Here is a 21,845-nt window from a genome sequence, read left to right as displayed (position 1 = left end):
ATGTATGGGTGCAAAAAGATAATATATTATTTTGCAATTGGACCCCTCGGAGAAATTTCCGGTAATCTTCGGAAATATGGCGGCAATCGCGATTGATATGACGGAAATTACTCAGAGATGTCGCGATTGGTATACTAATAGTATGGTCTAAGGGAGATAATTTTAACTCTTAACGTATACGAGTTATTCCCCTTTACTGTAAATTTCTACGTGTTTTTCGTTTGTGATTGTGATCATTATAATGTAACGAGTTCTCAATTTTCACGTCAAAAAGTACATTAACGTTTGTCGTTACAAAATACCAGTTGAAATTCTGCTGATTTTTCCATTTTAAAATGTGATAATTCCCCGAACTGCGTCAGCTCAACAAATGTTTCTAGACTTGGCGTGAAAACTACCAGGCTTTTCGCGGAAATATCTATTGGAAATGCTCATGGATAAGTCTAATGGTACCGCCCACACCCGGCGATATAGGTCTTACATAAGAACACTATAATGTAATTAAATATCTTTAAAATATTTTTCTTAAATGTCTTGGATATGTTTACTGGCTCTATGAACTTGATTGTAAAAATAAATGGAGGTTGATTTCGTTTTTTTTCTCTCTGTTTTTTCTTTGCTGGAAATTGTTGGTGAAATAGTTTTATAAGGGTTAAATTCAATTTTCCAACAGTTAACCCAGTTATTTATAGCCTAGACTAAGTCACAGGGACCTGACACGATTTTTTTTAACCAACAGTATACATTTATATGCTTTAGTATCAAGGGTATGAACTCGGCGGTGGAGAAAACCCGACACTGTTTTTTTAATCGTATTTTTTTTAATAAACGGGCTCTAAACACCAGTTACACATATCTTACATTAAAGAAAAATAATTTATCTTTCCAATGAGCGCTTGATGAACAAAATCGGCTTAGTATTACGAGGTTATGACCTGATGAATCCGAAAATTTACGAAAAATATGCTAGGTAGACATTTCCCTGTCCGCTCGAAATGTCGTCTTGCCTCTAATGGGTACCTCAAAAACCAAGCCGAAATCACAAAATCTACGCTTGTGGTGATACACAGTACCCATAATTGTATTCATCCACAATCTCCTTTGGAGGTGCCATATCCTGTACTTTGTAGAAACTCAATGTAAACAATTTCTACTGTTGGTTGAAAATTTTCGGGCCAGGTGCGTGTGCTCTAAGTCATCAATATGTTCCTGGCATGGAACAACAACATTATCTTCTAAAATTACATTGCTTATATTACTGATAAAAACAAGAACAAGAAATGGGCCAAGAATAGAACCTTGGGGTACACCAGCAGTAACAGCTTTATAATAAGATGGATAGTCTTCATAAATTACTCACATGGATCTGAGAACTAGTTACATATTATATAATCATGGACCCACCAGATGTTGGATTAAAAAATGATAAAATCATACTCTACATGGTACTAATCTAGACATCTAAAACGTCTAAAAATGGTCTTAGGGCACTCTTGTGGGTCCGAGATTACATAATCTGTGACTAATTCTCAGACCCCTGTGAAATTACTCCATCATAATCTTCACTGTTGTTGTGTATTTATAATATAGGTCGCATGGGTTGCAAGATTTGTATGTCAGTCTAAGGGAGATAATTTATTTTGGATGCATAAAAAGGGTATGTTTAGATCGAACAGGGTTGCATAATGATATGACGACATTCACAATTATCATTTCTAAATGCAGGTAACTTTAAATCGAAAAATTACCATGTTAAGAACGCTTTTAAATCATTAAAATACATCGTAAAACTCATTCTCAATCGTAATATTTTTCCCGGGGGAGACCCCAGGACCCCCCAAATACCAAAATCTCGCGCCTTCGGGCGCTCGCAAATTCATCAAAATGTATCGTATGTAATATGTTTTCCCGGGGGAGACCCCAGGACCCCCCTAACACATCTCGCGCCTTCGGGCGCTCGCAAAATCATCAAAATACATCGTAAAACTCATATCAGCCATTCTAAATCATATTTTTTTTCCTGGGGGAGACCCCCAAACACCAAAATCTCGCGACTTCGGCGCTCGCACGCCAATTTGGCCAATTTGCTTATTCATTAATTTCCTTTTAGCGATGTCACTGTCTATAGATGTGTACAAGGATTATATTTAAAGGCCCACTACCTTTCCGAAGCAAAATTTAAAGGTTTCTTAAAAACATTAATAACAAAAGAAAATGCCTATTCATGGCCTAAGATGAGGTAACAACACCAAACATATGGAAGATTTTCTCCGTAATATATGATAACAGGGGAGAGTTATTTCGCTGTTTTGTCGTCTGGCATAGTAATATTCAACTACTGCGCGGTATTTAGGACGACGGTGGGAAACATAAGACGATCCGCGTTATGAAAATTAAAATTTATTTATTTTAATCAAAATTTTCTGAAGATGATGATGAGTGTAGCATTAAAGATGAGTTAATAACTTTTGCGACTCTACAAAATTATCGCTCTCGTTTTGCATTCCCATTTTAAAAATTAAAATGATATATGAAAAATGTATATAAAGCAAATCTATATGTATGTAATACTCTGTCATTACATATATATAAAGAGTATAGAGAGAGAGAAAAATGTCTATAGAGCCAAACGCCTGTGTTGAAACAGAACGAACGTGTTTGTCAGTGCAGTATTAACTTGAGAGCGAGCTCCCCAAGCCCTACTACACTGCATTACTGTTGACAAGTATAATGAAATTATCCCCGACTCCAGGTAGTGTTCTTTGTCAAGAAGGTCTGGAGATATAGAAAGAAGACTCTCTGAACAGTCTAATAGGCAATGTGCGACCGCATTCTCGGAAAAGCCGTTAGACACAAAAACTCATAAACCACAGGGACCTGCCACGATTTTTTTAAACTAACAGAATACATATGTATATATTGGTTAAAATATTTCGTGCCAGGTCCCTGTGTCATAAACGGGAAGGTTATCCAAATTTTGGCAACAATGGTTGTTCAATAATGCCACTTTGCATTTTAATGAGAACTGCTAATAACTCCAGTAAAATTAAAATGTTTTCCATCAAACCGTTATTTATACAGGTATCAACAGAATTTGAAACACATGTCAAATCAGGATTAAAACGGAAACTAACCAGGCTTTCGACCACGAATTTCATTTTCGCTTTGGTGGCATTACGATATATAGCCGCACAACCACCACATTTATGATAAAACGTGTTATATTACTGTTATTCATGCCCATGAATTATTCATTTGGGTAATTAATTTCTACCACATACATAACGAGATTTTGTGACCACACAGTATTATTCGTGGAGTGATATTGCTACATTTTAACTAATGTTTAAATATTTAGTTATGTTTTTAGATAATTTGGGTATACAAATGTATATAGATTTTGAAAAAAACACATTACACTAATCTATCTTGTGCATTGTGTGTGTATGTGCTATAAATCCTATAGCTAAACCGTCACTAACCTACTCCTACTATATCAAGGCATGTCATCATTTCGTTTTAACAGTCAAACTGTATTTTTTTTTTATAAATACATTTGGGTTTTTTTTTTTTTTTTTTTTTTTTTTTTACTCCAAAGTTGTCGTGGATATGTTTTGTTCCGCCGCCGACAGAGCATAAACGATACCCATCATTTGAAAATAACTATTGTTTAATCGTGTATGTATATGTCCAATCAGAGACTTAGATATAATATCTATATAAGTCTCTGGTCCAATTAACGGAAATATATACTGTATATAAATTTATTTTGCTATTGGTTCATGTACAATCGCTACTTAATTCCAGAAAAGGAAATCAATTATTTTTGATATATTAGTCTTAAAATAAAATAAGAAGCTCAATTTTTCAATGATGGTGGTAAGTAAGTAACTTCTGTACCTGACGAAAAATACTAAATTGTCTGCTACTGTTTTTGATAGAGAAAAAACCAAATGAATTATTTTTAATATAAAAATAGCTTTACATCTGTAAATACTTATTGGATTGGATAGCAATACAAAAATGTTTGTGTTCATTAGTTAATTATTTTACATTTTTATAGAGATTCAGATAACCAATATTAGTTCATTTATATATATCTGCTTAGTAACGACTGTACAGACTGTGCAATTAGTTACATGCTACCTAGAATTTGATTAAACATATTTATCTCCCTTAGCATAACAGGAAGTTGCAGGTGCGCGCGCTGAAAATATTTTGACGGAAAGCTTTCCTCGCAACCTGGACTGATCTGTTTTTCCAAATACATCACACAACAATGTCTTTCAAAGACTTGAGGAGTAGGTATTCCCATCGTTAATGAAAACGACACTATCTGCCATAAGTTTTAGATGAAAAAAATATGCTGTATCGATAGCATCGACATTACTATCCATGATCAACGTAGAAAGTTGTCACGATCTTCTGCTGTTTGTACCTGCTAAATATCAACAGTTTCGGTTCAAGTCTTCTTGTAGTATTTTCAAAGACCATATGTATTCTTGGGTTTTTTTTTTACTATTGTTCATTTACCTGATTTTTACGATCGATTTGAACAATTTCAATGGCATATTTTAATTTCATTTCTAAAACATTATTTTTGGGCACCGATAAAATTTTCTGGAACTGATTCCTTCCACAGGGCCTCGTTCCTTATACAAACAAGTAATAGCTTCCCAAAAAGCTAAGAAGGCTATCATACAACATTATTTATCAGGAATCAATTATAGGAAAGCTTGACGCATTGTTCTGTTCACAGTTATCTGCCATTGTTCTTATGACAATTAATTTTTGAGAATAAGGCCATTCAGGCTGACGTCACACTGGTCAGAACAAAAGATTAGGCCACGCCCACTGGTGGTCTAAATTGGCTTCGGTTTAGTAGAGACATATAGTGAGAAAAATACAGGTAAGTTGATAACCATCGGCACAGAAATGGCAGCGAAAATTGAAATACATCATTGGAAAGGGAATAATCCCATCTCCATTTTGATGTATGACATTTAAGGATCAGCCCAAAAATAAGGAAGAAATCAACAACCAGAAAAAAAACATTCGGACTTCTCTGGGTTTATCAAATGATAATTTGTTTGCAGTAATTTCCCCACTGGTACCCCTTACACACATGAAATCTTCAACAACAAGTAACCAATCAACACACGTAAATCTTTTTGGCCAGCCAATGAAAGTGAACAGACTATTTATAATCATGTGAAATCCAAACAACATGTCACGCAAAGCGAACGATTATAAAAGCTACCATCCTGGGATGGTAGCAATAATGTTTGTAGGTTACACTTAGTGTACACCGATAGTCCATATCGTGTGTAATCATGCACAATTTAGGGCTGTCGTGATATGGCAGAAGCTTACCACAATATATTGTTATAAACAACAGCTGTATTGTGATATGTATTGCAATGTTTTGACCATAACATCAGTGATAGGGAAGGAGATTTGTTACTATGCGACTATGTCCCCTTGAAATAAAATTTTGATGGGACATTTGATCAGACAATGCGCCAAAACAACATTTTCTAGGGACATTGAGGCGAAAACAAAAATTAACATCAGCATGTAGCATCAATGTTTTGTTAGTCACTCATTAGTCAGTGTACTGTTGATTCAGCAAATAAGTAAATAATGCTAGCAGATGAATTTGTTAACTGATAATTTAACCAGAAACTGATTCAAAATTTGAAGTAATAGTAAACTTTTTTTTTCTTGTTGTAAAACAAAACATTGATTATATGTATGTTAGCAGAAATACACAGACATGTTACCTAGTTCACTTCATGCGTCATTGTTTGTCAAATACAAAATTAGAAACAGAAGTGGTGTGTAGTTCATATACCGACCCAAAGACCAATTTATTTAATGTAGAAACAAAACGAAATGAATGCTTATGAATTTTACTGTTTCTGTCTCCAAATACGGAAGGGATGTTGAAGATTACTAGCGTAATGCACGTGGTTGACTTGTTCAGGTGTTCCTCAGATAAAGTTACGTGAATGTGATCGACCACATTGGGGGGATGCTAAAGAAATTGTCTCTGTCGCTTTCAAGCTGTTGAGTGAAAAGAATGGAAATTATCTCTCATAGATGATTTCGACCAGCAAGTACAGTATCAGATTTACATCTAGGTTCTAACGCAGGGAACTCCCTGAACAGTATCAGATTTTGGGTTATGACATCTTTGTTTACATCGGACCGCTTATACCATTGCTGAGTGTCACGTGACAAGTCGCTTATTTAGATGAAAATCGCTTACACTCGAAGGCAGAACACGATATATAGTTACATTTACTTAAAAAAACGATAAACTAAACTAGATATTTCAATGCATTAGTGGTTTGTAATACGCGTCATATAACCTCTGTATACATTTGACAAATCAGCGGGTGGAGAACCAATAAAAAAAGACCTTTCATCATCGTGTTTAGAAACCGGGGTCCGTCTCAAAAACCATATCTTACCGATGATCAATCAAAATGTCTAAGTATGTTTTTTGATGCGTCATTTATCCAACAAATGCGCGTATGGCGCAGGGCGCATGGCCTTCCCTATCACTGTAACATATGTGGTGTTTATTTTGTATACGGTATACAGTATTCAATAACAAAAACACCCTTTACATTATACAAAATATAGTGTTATGTAATGTAGTGTTACATCGTTTTTAATCGTGTTATTGAGTAATAAAAATGCTCTAATGTGAGGTTCTTGTTGTAATACGTATCTTTTTGAAAAAAGCTAGGCTACAGATGCTCGCAACCTAATGAAAAAAAGGAATTCGAGCATGGCGCGATGAAGCCTGAAATAGCTGACAAAGACAAAAGCCCTGCAGCCATGTATTCACTGGGCCTTAAATGTGTTTAGAGAATTATTCCAGCGTTATTGATCGATGGAGCGAATCAGCTAAATATTTAAATTAGTATATTGACTATAATCAAAATCTTTTTCATTGCAGACTTCACTGAGATGACCCGAGCACTAGGTTACCCACGTTTAATTTCTATGGAAAACTTTCGGACACCAAATTTCCCTTTAGTTGCTGAAGTTCTTAAGTGGCTTGTGAAAAGGTAACCGTGGCACTATGTCCTATATGAAATGAAGTACTGATTGTGCATGCACCAAAAGCAAAATAACACAGCAGGCACATGACGTCACATAGACGTCAGAATGCAGCGTTAGATTTTGGTCAGATACAAATTGGATGTGAAAGTTTTTTAGATGTCAGAATCCGACCTAGCATAGACGTTGTAATCTGACGTCAGGTTTTGACGTGATGTCGACGTTAGATGTTGACGGGTTAATTAAATGATCCATAGCTAGTTTGTCCTTTCCAATTGTCAGTGATAAAAATATTTTTCAAATTTATTTCCTAATCAAAAATGCTTGGTATATGTCTATTAAACTTCATTTTAAACTGGCAATGTCATCTTCTTACCACTTAATATTAATGAAAGAATATATAATTATGAAATATCAGTTCAAGGCCTGTAGAGAAGTACATATAAGTAAGAAACAAAACACATTGGTAAGATCCTTGAATGGAAAGACGCAACACTGTTCATCACATTCGATGTTCACACGTTCCCTTGTCTGTCAGAAATTAGTATTACTTTGAACTAAGTGAAATTGGAGTGTATTGACTTTAGCCTCCGTGCATTCCATTGTTTAAATATGTGAAATCATGCAGAAAAATACTCTTTAAGTGAGTGAAAAGCCATTATTACAATCATTAAAACTTTTTATTGATGTAAATAGTTACATATGTATACATTATTTACAGTACGAAACACGCACACATGCCCAACTAAACACAAGTGTTTACCTCATCTTCACCGGGTATCCGATTACATAATGTGATCTCTGTACATACGCTTGACTATTATACTGGCGAACGTGTGCATGTACATGTAAACAAAATCTTTGAGAACTTACCTTGGTAGTCTGTCCTTTATCATCGTGTCACAGGAAGGAAAACGAGAGGAAGTTAATTGCCTGTTAATGCTGTTGCCGAGCTTTGCAAAAGCGCACACACATAGACAAAGGTATTAATTGACCGCTTGAGTGACCGGAAATACAAATTGTTTATATTGATGTATTAATACCAATCGTTTAAATTTCATAATGGTATATGCATTCACCAAGCAGCTATAAACAATAATGTTTATGAATAAAAAAAAACAAAAACGAACAAGAAGTGAGAAATATATTGAAAGTGTAGAACTAGTCCTGACCCATTTATCTGCCTTGCAAGTGTACTTCACACGTACGGCTTCAGAGACAATACCAGAGAGAGATAATCATTGGTTAATTTGATATGTTGCTATTCAAAAATACATTTTTTGACATAAAGACCTTCTGCGATCAATATGAACTATATTTGTATGACTTTTGAAAAAAATTTATCAAATTTAATTGAAAAGTGACTAAAATCCGATGTCATATAGACGTCACATTGGACGTTGCCTATACGTCAGACTTTGATGGGCCAGGATGTTGTATAAAGGTTACCGACGTCATGACCAAATCCAACGTCGCTATGACGTCTAACCAACGTCATGTGCCTGCTGGGAAATCTTATATTGTTTTTGTGTTAATTAGACACATATATACACACAATTAAACACCAATCATTGTTTGAATGATGAGTAATATCTATGCTCTGTTGCCAGTGGACAATATGCAAGGGAGCTAACTCTGTAATATGCAAAGACGGAATAACATAGCTTGCATAGGCAAGTAACATATAATATCAATATAAACAGATGATAATATTGATACAATCCTGAAATATGATAATAAATAATGATTTGCAAAGTTTTTAATTTTGTTTCAACATTTCAACAAAAATGATGATTGGTTTGTTTAGATATGATCCGAATGCTGATGTTCATGGCGATACAGATACAGAACAAGACAGAGTCATTTTCGTGAAGTCAGTAGCTGAGTTCATGGTAAGGGTTGGCTGTTTACAATGAAAAATTAAGCATTGATGTCATTAATTTTTAATTTTATCTGGGTATGAAAAAAAATTTGTTTTCAAACTGTGTGAATCCGCATTCTCACAAAAGTTTGTAAACAATTTTTTATTTTTGCGGACTCACACAGTTTGCAAACAAAATTTGTTTCATACCCGATAAATTAAAAGATAGTGACATCAATGCTTATAATTAATTTTCAGCTCACCTGGCCCGAAGTGCCGGTGAGCTTATGTCATGGCGCGGCTCCGTCCGTCCGTCGTCCGTCCTTCGGGCAACATTTCCTTTAAATCGCTACTAGTCATAGAGTTCTGGATGGATTTTAACCAAATTTGGCCAGAAACATCCTTGGGGGAAGGGGAACAGAACTTGTATAAATTTTGGCTCTGAACCCCCGGGGGCAGGAGGGGCGGGGCCCAATAGGGGTAATAGAGGTAAAACATATAAATCGCTACTTGTCCTAGAGTTCTGCATGGATTGTAACCAAATTTGGCCAGAAACATCCTTGGGGGAAGGGGAACAGAACTTGTATAAATTTTGGCTCTGACCCCCCGGGGGCATGAGGGGCAGGGCCCAATAGGGGTAATAGAGGTAAAACATATAAATCGCTACTTGTTCTAGAGTTCTGCATGGATTGTAACCAAATTTGGCCAAAAACATCCTTGGGGTTAACAGAATTTGTATAAATTTTGGCTCAGCCCCCCCCTGGGGGCAGGAAGGGCGGGGCCCAATAAGGGAAATAGAGGTAAAACATATAAATCGCTACTTGTCCTAGAGTTCTGCGTGGATTGTAACCAAATTTGGCCAGAAACATCCTTGGGGAAAGGGGAACAAAACTTGTATGAATTTTGGCTCTGGTCCCCCGGGTGCAGGAGGGGCGAGGGTTAATAGAGGTAAATCCTATAAATCGCTACTTGTCCTAGAGTTCTGCATGGATTGTAACCAAATTTGGCCAGAAACATCCTTGTGGGAAGGGGAACAGAACTTGTATAAATTTTGGCTCACACCCCCTGGGGGCAGGAAGGGCCCAATAAGGGAAATAGAGGTAAATCCTAAAAATTGCTACTTGTTCTAGAGTTCTGCATGGATTGTAATCAAATTTGGCCAAAAACATCCTTGGGGTTAACAGAATTTGTATAAATTTTGGCTCAGACCCCCCGGGGGCAGGAAGGGCGGGGCCCAATAAGGGAAATAGAGGTAAATCCTAAAAATTGCTACTTGTTCTAGAGTTCTGCATGGATTGTAACCAAATTTGGCCAAAAACATCCTTGGGGATAACAGAATTTGTATAAATTTTGGCTTTGACCCCCTGGAGCGAAAGAGTGGGGCCCAATAGGGGAATTAGAAGTAAATATCCAAATTCCCTTAGAAAAGAAACAATGAGCTTATATTCAGAACATTACTTGGCATTACAAACCAGGTGAGCGATACAGGCCCTCTGGGCCTCTTGTATATTCTATTTGATAAAATAAAGTACAGTGTATATTTAAATGTACCTTTCTAGTGATTTTTCAAGGGATTCTTTTTCGGAATCAGTATGTAATGTCAATGTCTCTATTGTGATGTCACAATAACGTCGGGGTTACGTGGTATTCTTCAATATTTTTTATAGTGGTATGCAAAAAACGGCAATTTTGCCCAATCAGAAAGCCAGATCTGGTATGAAAACAATAAAAAATAAATTACTGTATTCAATTATAATTTGTTAATATTATTAATATTATTGTAATTGTTCAAGCAAATGATCATGTTGGAAATCCTAATTTTTTTAGTTTTTCTTTTGATCGTAATTGTAACCATTATTGCCTTTCTATGTAGAAATATCCATTCTGGATGAAAATAACAGAGGAATATGTGTTGTTTCATCAATTGCATTTTGGGAACAATCTGTCAACAAGATGACCAACAGACAACCATCTGTGGTTATGATAGTTCAAGTTTGTTACCACTATTTCTCATGAAGTACTGATGGGAATTGTCTCAATTTCCGTATGTAGGCTCCCTTTGAGCCCTTGTTGGGACCAATCTGTTAGTAAGATTGACAACAGGCCATCATCTTATATTTTGATGATTGACATCTGTTACTGCTATTTTCAGATTTATTTTAAGGGATTTTTCTCAAATTTCATGCATAGGTTTCATTCAACATATTAACATATACAATTTGACAATGGAGGTGTATTGCTGCAAAGCAAACTTTATTTGAAGTTTTCCTTTGTTTATGTAATATTTCAAATGAAAAAAAAGGAAAGACCATTCTTTCCATTGGCTGGCATATGTCAAGATATCCCTCTGGGAAAGTTTTTTTTTTCTCCTGAAATACCGTAATACACTAGATGTCTCCAATACTGGCCATTCCCCTCATCAGGTGGAACCTCCTTCCTCAGATATTTTGGTGCTTTGCAGGACATCCTCTAGAGGTGCATCATCTGAGCTGATCAGTCCCAACCAGGGACTGGTTGGCTATCGCTTCCGCTTGATGTGACTGCGGGTAGCTATTTCAGTTTTTTCCTCCCCTAAGGGGGTGAAGTCTATAATTTCCTATCTTCACCTGGTGGTTAGCACTGTATCTGTTGACCAATCCACTTTTCTCCCCTTTCTCTCCAGATCCAACTGGAAGCAACCTTTTCCTTCCTACTTATAAACCTTATCAGATTTCTCCAATCTAAAAATGGTAAGTCACCAGACTGACCAGGAATACCCTGACATGCAACCTCTATAGGTAGGCACCATGTCTCCCATCCCCATTGTTGACATTCCTCAACCAGCTGCTGGTATTTCTGAGTAACTTTTTCCTCATTGGCCTCCTTCATCTTGTCTTTCCGTGGTACAGTTAACTCGACCAAGAATACTTGTTTTGAGTTGCGGCCACAACACAATGTCTTGACGGAGTGGTTTTTGGAGCCACTTTTGATGGGAAATTCATCTTCTGCTGAATGTCAGCCCTCATATCACTCATGCTGTTGCAATCATCCCGCCTGCCTCTAAAATCCCTGTAACATACATTCCGGATTTCACAATGGCGACAAATATTGACCCCTTGAATAATGACCGTTTCTTTCTCCCTTATACTGACTGCCTTCATCTGCTTAGCCTCCTTGTCTATTAATTTGATCTCTGCCTTGGCCATATCCTTGCATGTCCACTGGTTTGCATTCTCTCACCTTGGTTTGCATTCTCTCACCTAGGCCTGATACCATTGTCTCAACAATATCTCCTTGTGGTAGACTTGATTCTGCTTCCTTCAAGACCTGCTTGGCATCCTACTACCTTCCTGTCTGTGTAGTAACCCTTTGCTTCTCTGACCTTGTCTTCCACACTGACCTTCAGCATGGTCCACTTTAGTTACCTTGAACTCCTTCGCCATTGACTTCAGTGGAAATTTTTGTTTGGTTCCAGAGCTGTATAAGTCTACATTGCCCAATCTCTGTGGAATACTCAGCCAATGACGAAGGTATCCACTAATCATTCTTTCCATTGGCTCTACTGCTGTGAGTGGTACTTTCTAGATAAGCAATGGCCTTAAGAGCATGGGTTGTATGCCATGCTGGTATATCCAGGCCATATATTTTTTAGGGAGTCCACTTTTCTCAGAAGCCTTCATCCAATATTCTTTCTGCTTCCTCATCTCTACCACACTATTCCTGTCATTAAGTGACTCATCAAACCAATTGCCAAGGCTCTTCACTGGCTTCTCTGTAAAGTTCATGAGGTGGTATATCCACTCCTCCAATCATCAAGTTTTCCTCCTTTATCTTGCCTGCCTTTAGGACAAGACACTTGGACTTGGTTTGAATTTCATGCAGGCCAAGGGATCATATCTTCTAGATCCCTCAGGGCCCATCTACCAACGTCTTCATCGTCACTGTCTTGTCATCCATTATGGTTGGTGGTTGCCTACTGCCTGCTGACATGTAAGGACCTCTGCTCACCTTCTCTAAAGCTTTAGTGATAAACAAGTTGATTGGAGCTGCAAAGGGTATGGCAAATATTGTGCACCCAGTGACAATCCTGACTTCAAGTCTCTGTAAGCTGCTGTGTAGTTCCCTACAGTGTAGCACACATGGGAATTGTTGAAATTGTCATTAAGAAGCATTCTGAACTTATTTGAAACAAAGTACCTATTCATGGTCAGCTCTACTAACTTGTGTGGTATATATAGATCTGTACATGGTGGCTAGGTCTAGTCAGAGCACTGCCTTTGTTCTCCCTTGCTTACCTGATGATATGTGTTAGTACACTGGGATGCTCTAGACATCCAGATACACCAAGAATGTCTCTCTACTGGATGGAAATGTCTGTGTACTTGTTGTCCAATATGTACTTTGTCAGTTGCATTGCCAAGATGGCGAACATGCTTTCAGCAAAGATATGGTCCTGGTTCAATGCTCTCAGCTCCTTTCTGATGTTACTGATCTCCTCTTTTCTATCTTCTTTGATTGCTCCAACTCTTCCTTTCTTTTTTCTTTGCCAAACCTCTCTATCCCTATGCTGTATATGCATGTTGATATTTCTTTCATACATTTCTCATCAATGTTCCCGGCAAGCATTGCCTCGAGAACATTGTCAATGTCCTCATTGAACTGTTTCCATGCTGCCTTTTCTAAACTCCCTGACCACTTCACTCTCTTTCTCTGTTCCTCTCCTTGTCCTGTCTGATCCTCTGCCAACTCTCTCTGATATTCTGCCCTTCACTGCTTTGTACCTCTTCTACCTTTGATGCTTGGATACTGTGGTTACTGTGGTTGTGTCCCAGAACCTTTTCCTCCATCTCACCAGATTGCTCTATGCATTGCCTTAGTTTACCATGATATTATAGTCCAGGGGTGGATATAACAACAGTTAGAGTAGCATCAGGCATATCGAGGATGAGAGTGAGGTTTCAATATGTTGAAGTTCAAGGTAACTAAGTTACAATGCACTTATTGAAATGATTGTTGTACATTATACTATCATCACATACATTTTTCTCCTGTTTACAGGCAACGAAAGCTCACATCAAGCTCAACACAAAGAAGCTGTATCAGGCCGATGGATATGCTGTGAAGGAGTTACTGAAAGTAACCTCAGTCCTATACAATGCCATGAAAACTAATGTTATAGATCAATTAGAGAACCCAGACGATGATGTCTCCCATCTATCCTTTGATGTCTCGTCTAGAGTAAGTTCTAATTTTTGCTCTTCAAAGTTCGATTAGAGTTAGATTTCTAAATTCGTTAGTAAAAAGTATAATGATAAACTCCATGTCTTACAGAAGGTTTTTCTGCGTTTCTTCCAATTAAGTACTGAAAAGCAGAATTATTTGTGGCATGGACATTTTTTATTTCTTTCTCTTTTGATAAATAATCAATACATAGGCAAATTTTTCAGCAAGTGCAATTTTTGTATGTGAATAATTAAATTTATGAATGCACAGCTTGAAAATTATCACACTGCAAACAGCTTGAAAGTTGAAAATATTGACACATGGAAATTACCACTCTTATAACATGATATAGTCAGATGAAATGTTGCTTGAAAACAAGATATGAAATCATTAAGAAGAAAAAAAAATGAAGCGTTTGCAAATTATTTAGTTAAAAGAGTGTTTAAATTAATAATGTCTTCAGTTCATTTGAGATTTTTTTCCCAACATATCTTCAAAATTTTTGATTTATGCTTGCCAACCTTTGAAGTAAATTAAAAAAAAAAGTTTCCCTTTTTTTACTCAAACATCCTATAAGACAATTGTCATTTTCTCCAACTAGATAAGCGAGCTGAAGGAAGCGAGAAGGCTGGCATCTGAGATTACCACCAAAGGAGCAACACTTTATGACTTGCTGGGCCGTGAAGTTGACCTCAGAGTAATTCAAGCTTTTACACATCTCTTTATTCTAACTCTCAGAATATACTTATGTATATTTCTTTAATTTCACAAGGAGGACATTTTTTATCACTCTTTTTCCCCGGAGAAAAATATTCATGCATTTGTGAATTTCAAACAGAAGGCTAGACAGGTTGTCTCACTTGGTATTGAAAGGACTATGTGTTTTGTGCCCTTTTTGACACCCAAAATCCATCAAATTTTAAAGTTATTGAATTTTAAATATCAAGCACATCCTTGATACAATAGGTATGATGGTTGTGTATCATTGCAGCTACAGTTGCTATAGTAATCATCCTTAACATGCATAAATGAGTAAAATATGAAAAGCTTGTCAATTTTGGACTTTTCTGTTGGCAACTTTTTCATTTTGAAAGCATAGAGTGCATCCTTGAACAAATTTACAATTCTCTTAATGATGTATATAAAGTGCCTACATATTCTCCATAAATATTAAATTTTGTCAAGATTACATTCTGTTGTTTCATAGGCAAAAAAGAAGTTTTAAAATTGGCTTAATTTAGGTATATTTTGGATGATTACCACTGCATTATTGGAAAACTTTCATGATAAGTGATGGATTTCGGGACCCAATTGGGCCCAAAGTCAGAGCCCTTTGTTGCCTAAAATGCTCTATTTTAACAGGAACCTTTATTAGAATAAGAAAAATATCTTAGCCAAAAACATTGACTTTATGAAGTTTGTTGTGTTGTCCCATGTTAACCGCTGTGATTATTTCCCTCCAACACCGAGCCACTTATCTGCGACCTAGCAAATTATGATAACTCATTCATCCCTTAAACTTCATAATGAACTGATCTAGTCTTTGATTTAGAAAAGTCTAAATGTATCTTCAGGGGAGAACAGATAAAGACAATTCCCTCATAGAGAGAGAACGAGATGGGGGATGCTTAAATATAATCCTTAATCATGGTAATGAAGTTTATTATTTTGTAATATGGTTTTAGGTTGTAACAGACTGCTTTGATGGGCTCAGTAATGGTAAGCTAAATGCATGGAATTCAGAGTTATTTTCTTATTTGTAGGAACAAAGATCAATGGTGATAGCCAAGTCCCTAGAGATTAATGAAGTGGAGAGCGGGATGGCCAACTCCATCAAGGCTGTAGAGGTAACACATGCTCTAGTATAATATAACATGTCACTAAATTGCATAATGCAAGTATGCATATCATTGTTTTGTAATGGTATATTTACTGGAACCAACTATGCACGGAGGTAAGATGCCTTATACATTTTTTTCTTTTTATAATTTCACAATTTATTACCGGTAAAACAAAAATGTTACACTTTACCTGGGAATGGAAACATTTCATTTTGATTATTTTTTCTTGAATTCTTATCCCTAGTGAAAAATATCAAATTTATAATTTATATAGGGCGAGGTTAAGAAGACACTTCACATGTTGGACAATGTAGCATCAGACGAAGCAAATCTGGAGGCAAAGATTGAGAAAAAAAGGAATGAACTGGAGAGAAATAACAAGCGATTACAGACACTACAAAGTGTACGGCCAGCGTATATGGACGAGTATGAAAAACTTGAGGAAGACCTTCAGAAGCTTTACGAAACATACATGAATAAATTCAGAAATCTCACTTACCTAGAATCGCAGCTGGAGGACTACAACAGGGCAGAACAAGATAAATTTGAGGTAAAGGGGCTGGAAATAAAGGTAGAACAAATACTAGGCTGAGGTAAAGGGGCAGGAAATAAAGGTAAAAAAAAATACTGGGCTGTGGTGAAAGGTCAGGAAATAAAGGTAAAACAAATACTGGGCTGAGGTAAAACGGCAGGAAATAAGGGTAGAACAAATACTGGGTGAAAATAAAGGGGCTGGAAATAAAGGTAAAAAAAAATACTGGGCTAAGGTGAAAGGTCAGGAAATAAAGGTAAAATAAATACTGGGCTGAGGTAAAGGGGCAGGAAATAAAGGTAAAACAAATACTGGGCTGAGGTAAAGGGTCTGGAAATAAGGTTAAACAAATACTGGGTGAAAATAAAGGGGCTGGAAATAAAGGTAGAACAAATACTGGGTGAAAATAAAGGGGCTGGAAATAAGGTTAAACAAATACTGGGTGAAAATAAAGGGGCTGGAAATAAAGGTAGAACAAATACTGGGCTGAGGTAAAGGGGCAGGAAATAAAGGTAAAACAAATACTGGGTGAAAATAAAGGGGCTGGAAATAAAGGTAGAACAAATACTGGGCTGAGGTAAAGGGGCTGGAAATAAGGTTAAACAAATACTGGGTGAAAATAAAGGGGCTGGAAATAAAGGTAGAACAAATACTGGGCTGAGGTAAAGGGGCAGGAAATAAAGGTAAAACAAATACTGGGTGAAAATAAAGGGGCTGGAAATAAAGGTAGAACAAATACTGGGCTGAGGTAAAGGGGCAGGAATTAAAGGTAAAACAAATACTGGGTGAAAATAAAGGGGCTGGAAATAAAGGTAGAAAAATACTGGTTTGGTATTTGGGAAATAAGTAGAGGATAACTTTCACTTGAAAAGAATCAGGGAAATAAGAGCATTTGGATTGTAGAAATTAGATAATGAACAGCATGACTGTTTAGGGAAATGAGGACAAGGGGAGTAAACAACCTGACTCCAGTTTCATCAAAATTCCTTAACATGAATCTCTTCATATGAAAACATTACAAAAGTTAGGGAAAGGTCCTCAATATTTTTTTTAACTTGTGTAATGCTTAAATATGTAGAATTTTAAATTCAGGGATGCCATAAAGTCAGGTGTAAGATTTTTTGAAAAAGGGAGAGCTATTATAAATAGTCTTTAAGTTGTGGAAATGATAAATTTTGGGTAAAAGTTTGGAAAGTTTTAACTCAGAAAAGTATTTAATATTTTTTTTTGAATGAAATAGGAAACTGAGGAGAAACTGAAACAGATGGCACAAAAACTAAAGGATGAGGAAATGAAACGTGACGTCATCACACAGGACGATGTTATGGGTAGGTTAAGTTTGTTTTTATTTTGTGTGTAAGATTCTTTTAGCAGTGAAGATTATTTAAGGGCAGACTAAATGTAGTCAGAATGTTATTCAACATGGTAAAATGTATTATAAATACCCACCAATCAATGTAAAACTGTTTTTAGGTTCAGATGACGATGATGATGACGATGAGAGTGAGGATGAAGATGCTATGGAACGACCTGTGCGGACCAGACCAGATGGTTAGTAGAAAATCAAACATTTCGAAATAAAACAATTGAAAGATAATTGGTTAGGCCAAACAAAATACAGTGGAACTTTCCTAAACTGATCATAGTCGGTGCATAGAATATCAGCCGGATTAGAGAGGGTTCAGTTTGGAGAAGTGAACCTAATATCAATCATTACGATCCGTATTTAATCGATCTGAAGTCGGTTTTTACACTATATTGTATTGCATGTATGCCTAGTGTTCGTTATAACCGACCGATATTGATTGTTAATGTGAATGTTATCACAAAAGAGAAAATCATACGTTTAAAAGGAATGGATTACAACAATCTTTACTTTGTTACCGCTTATAAACTTAGTTTAGTTAGTTAGTTGTGTGAATGTTCTCGTCTGTACTAACCTACATATGGCCAATCGCTTCCGGTTACGTCAAGAATCAAATTAAATATGGTCTAATTACACAATGAGCAGTCGATGCTGGTCATTATATGACAGTCATTTTCTAAAACAGTATATGGCTTCGGCTTCTTCATACAGATAATTTACGTTATCCGACAACTACACATGTAAATACATAGCCTGTGTCAAAATTGAATAGGAAACTTTCTCTTTATAGCTAGCTCTGCTTGTTTTCCAACATGTAAGCTTACAGTAAACAACGTTAAATAATTACACCATCATCTCAGGTATAATTAACGTGTACATATACCTAAAGCCTTCACATCTGTATGTAATACATGCCCCAGGACATGGCATGCGATAATTATGGATACAGGTACGTGTGTATTTCACGGTGAGTTGATCAGACCTCAATGCAATTTATCGGTGTCGCTCAGGTAAGGCCGGTTTACAGAAGTGTATTTTAGATTTATTTGACTATTCCGATCTCAAAATCGGTCTGGTAATCGGAATTGGGAAGTTTTATTAACTATTAATAAAGAGGAATTCCGTATATGATATCCATGTTTGGTTTCTAGAGGTGATCGGTTTTGAGAAGGTTCGGTTTTGGGAGGTTAAACAGTACCTATAATTAGACAGGTGTCCTCAAGTTAATCTATTCTGCATTAACAAAGGTTAATATGTCACTTACCAATAAGAAAATGTAAAAAGTTAAATATGCATCACTGTCGAATTAAGTATGTTTCATCCTTTTGTGATAAACAAGAAGTGTATACTGTTGTTACAGCTGCTGCAGGGGAAAGGAAACAGAGAGTTATGGGCTCTATGATGGGTGATATCAGTGAGGTGAGTAAGGCAGATGTTCTCCATAATAACATATTTTTCGTATGTTTTTTTGTAACCCTGCATAGAGTGCAAATCGACAAACCGTCCATGTTATCAAGAAACTCATATCTTCTTTCTTCATTACCCAGACACGTGATACAGAAACAATCTTTGCACCGTTCACATATCAGCATTTAGCGTTCTGATCTCTATTCCCTGTCTTCTCGCAGAATTTGCGAGTGCAAAAATTTCCAAAATGTCTGACAGGAACGGTTGGAACTATGTCTTTTACTGCCTTTACACTCCCCAACACGTTTATCCTTGTTTTTGTTGGATCTGTGTATAATGAAGGTTGAAGAATTTCTTTCAGGGGATGGGTACTAATACCAGCCGCTGTGTACCGCTGGTATCTCTTATCTTTCGTGTGTTTCCAGAATGATTGAGCGTTGATAAACTACCAATATAAAATGGATAAAAAGCCTCCATATTTACCGGGTATTCTACTATAGTCTGAATATTCGGTCACAAATTTTATAGGCATAAGTAGAGTTGATTGGTTAATTATGATTTATTTCAGAATGAGAGTGGCTCTGAGGGATCTGATGACTCGGAGATTGATCTAGATGAAGATGATCAAGATGATGACGACGATGATGATAGTGGCGACGAAATGGTGATGTCAAACAACCCCCGTGCGCGACAACGGCAACAGCCAAATGATGACGATAGTGACAATGATTTCTGAAACTTCCCATAAATCATTTATTTAAGTTTTAATCATATGTAGTTCAGATAAGAAAGGTCCAGGCTGTATTGCCAATGAAATGGAGTCTTACAACCAACATCACCACATCAAAGACAAATTTTAAGTAAGCAAGCCTATTGTGTACATATGTGGCTTGGATTTTTCTATTTTTTATGAATGAAAACAATTTATTGTTGACGACTGTGATAATAAATTATGACTTAACTTTAATTGCCATATATCAGCATAGTTGTCCTTTCTATATATTGGATACCAATTGTATCGAACTTCTCCACATTCAGTACCAGTCTATCATATCTTTCCATTCAATATCACATCCTACTTAACGTTGTATGCTACTCTGATATGAAATCCATACTGAATACGTTTAATAGATGATGGTTTTCAATAAGTGTAAAAGTCAAAGATGGATGACAACATAAGAATAACGCAAGTTTTATTACCAAGTTAATATTTATTAGGTATAAAATGACAAGTTATATAGACATATTGATATAATATACATGTATTCAACAGAGATAGAAAATATCTTTGCATAAAATATAGGATTTCTCAAATATATGTATATACAAATTGATATGGCATTGGATATCTTGACACAAGCATTTGTGCCTCCTTTCTGACAATCTCTTGGACACATACATAAAAAGTATTGTAAGAACAGTCAAACTTGCCTTAGGTCGACCTGTGTATACTAACGACCTGCTTAATAAGACCATTTTCAATGGGGTTGACTCCAAATGGCTTATTTGAACCCAATTTGGTCTCTGTATGTAAAGCCTTTGTTTTAAATATAATTTTGTCTTTCTTTTGCTTGGTCTTTTTAGACAGGTTGGACTGTATACGTAATCTCTTTCAAACATTAAAGCTAATATTTGTGTATAAGAAAAAACACAGAAAATTGCTGATGCACTGGTCAATATCTAGTAATAAATTTTGAATTAAAAGTGTCCAAAATATTTTATTCTGAACACAGATGGATTATAGAAACTACAGATTTTACCAGCTATAAATATTATGCACAATTGGTCAGTGGATATTTGAAGGAAATTATACAAGTATACAAACTCTCTAACACAAAAAGCTTACATGTCTCTACAAAGGCTCTCTACCTGGTTTTTTTGTTAGTAAATATCACACAAAAAAAATAAGCTTGACTTGTTTAATCACAACCATACAATGATGTTATTGATACCCAAATATTGGTGGGTAATTTATAATATGAAAGTAAGCCTAATTGACTTTTTTGACCTCGCGATCTACAATTCTAATCACCCTATCATTTGTACAATTTCAAATCCCAACCCTATAAGGATGCTACCATTGCATTTTTAAGTGCTCTTCCATTCTTAGTTGCAGAGAAGAAGTCTTTTATATGGAAATAGCTAAATTAACCCCTCTTGACCCCACCCTTCAGGCCCCCGTGGGGTCAGCCCCATCATTTGCAAAATTTTGAATCCCCACCCTATAAGGATGTAACAATTGCATTATGAGTGTAATCCCATGTTAAGTTGAAGAGAAAAAGTCATTTATATAGAAATTGACCCACTTTTGACCCCGCCCCTCAGGCCCCCGGGGGTCAGCCCTATCATTTGCACAATTTGGAATCCCCATCCGATAAGGATGCTACCATTGCATTATGGGTGCCATACCATGCTTTAGTTTCAGAGAAGAAGTCGTTTATATGGAAATAGCCAAAAATTGGCCCTTTTGACCCCGCCCCTCAGGCCCCCGGGAGGTCAGCCCCATCATTTGCACAATTTGGAATCCCCACCCTATAAGAATGCTACCATTACATTATGGGT

The 21,845-nt window shown here is 36.3% G+C and overlaps 1 protein-coding gene across 1 annotated transcript; it reads left to right on the top strand.

The window, feature by feature from the left end:
* Positions 1-4,180: 4,180 nt before the first annotated feature.
* LOC138323522 (clusterin-associated protein 1-like) lies at positions 4,181-20,258 on the top strand. The gene is made up of 11 exons (XM_069268178.1): positions 4,181-4,301; positions 6,971-7,082; positions 8,882-8,966; positions 13,973-14,152; positions 14,739-14,834; positions 15,901-15,984; positions 16,253-16,528; positions 17,751-17,838; positions 17,984-18,061; positions 19,237-19,295; positions 19,852-20,258. The coding sequence occupies exons 1-11, from the start codon at positions 4,280-4,282 to the stop codon at positions 20,017-20,019; spliced, it is 1,248 nt and encodes a 415-aa protein (XP_069124279.1). The 5' UTR covers positions 4,181-4,279; the 3' UTR covers positions 20,020-20,258.
* The last annotated feature ends 1,587 nt before the right edge of the window (positions 20,259-21,845 follow it).

Source organism: Argopecten irradians, chromosome 5 (assembly GCF_041381155.1).
Source record: "Argopecten irradians isolate NY chromosome 5, Ai_NY, whole genome shotgun sequence".
NCBI lineage: Eukaryota > Metazoa > Mollusca > Bivalvia > Pectinida > Pectinidae > Argopecten > Argopecten irradians.
This window is presented reverse-complemented; position numbering and strand designations above follow the sequence as displayed.

Coding starts and splice junctions, on each gene's coding strand:
- LOC138323522 (XM_069268178.1), top strand. CDS start 4,280: ATGTCTTTCAAAGACTTGAGGA. Junction 14,153..14,738: donor CCTTTGATGTCTCGTCTAGA/GTAAGTTCTAAT, acceptor TTCTCCAACTAG/ATAAGCGAGCTGAAGGAAGC. Junction 18,062..19,236: donor TGTGCGGACCAGACCAGATG/GTTAGTAGAAAA, acceptor CTGTTGTTACAG/CTGCTGCAGGGGAAAGGAAA.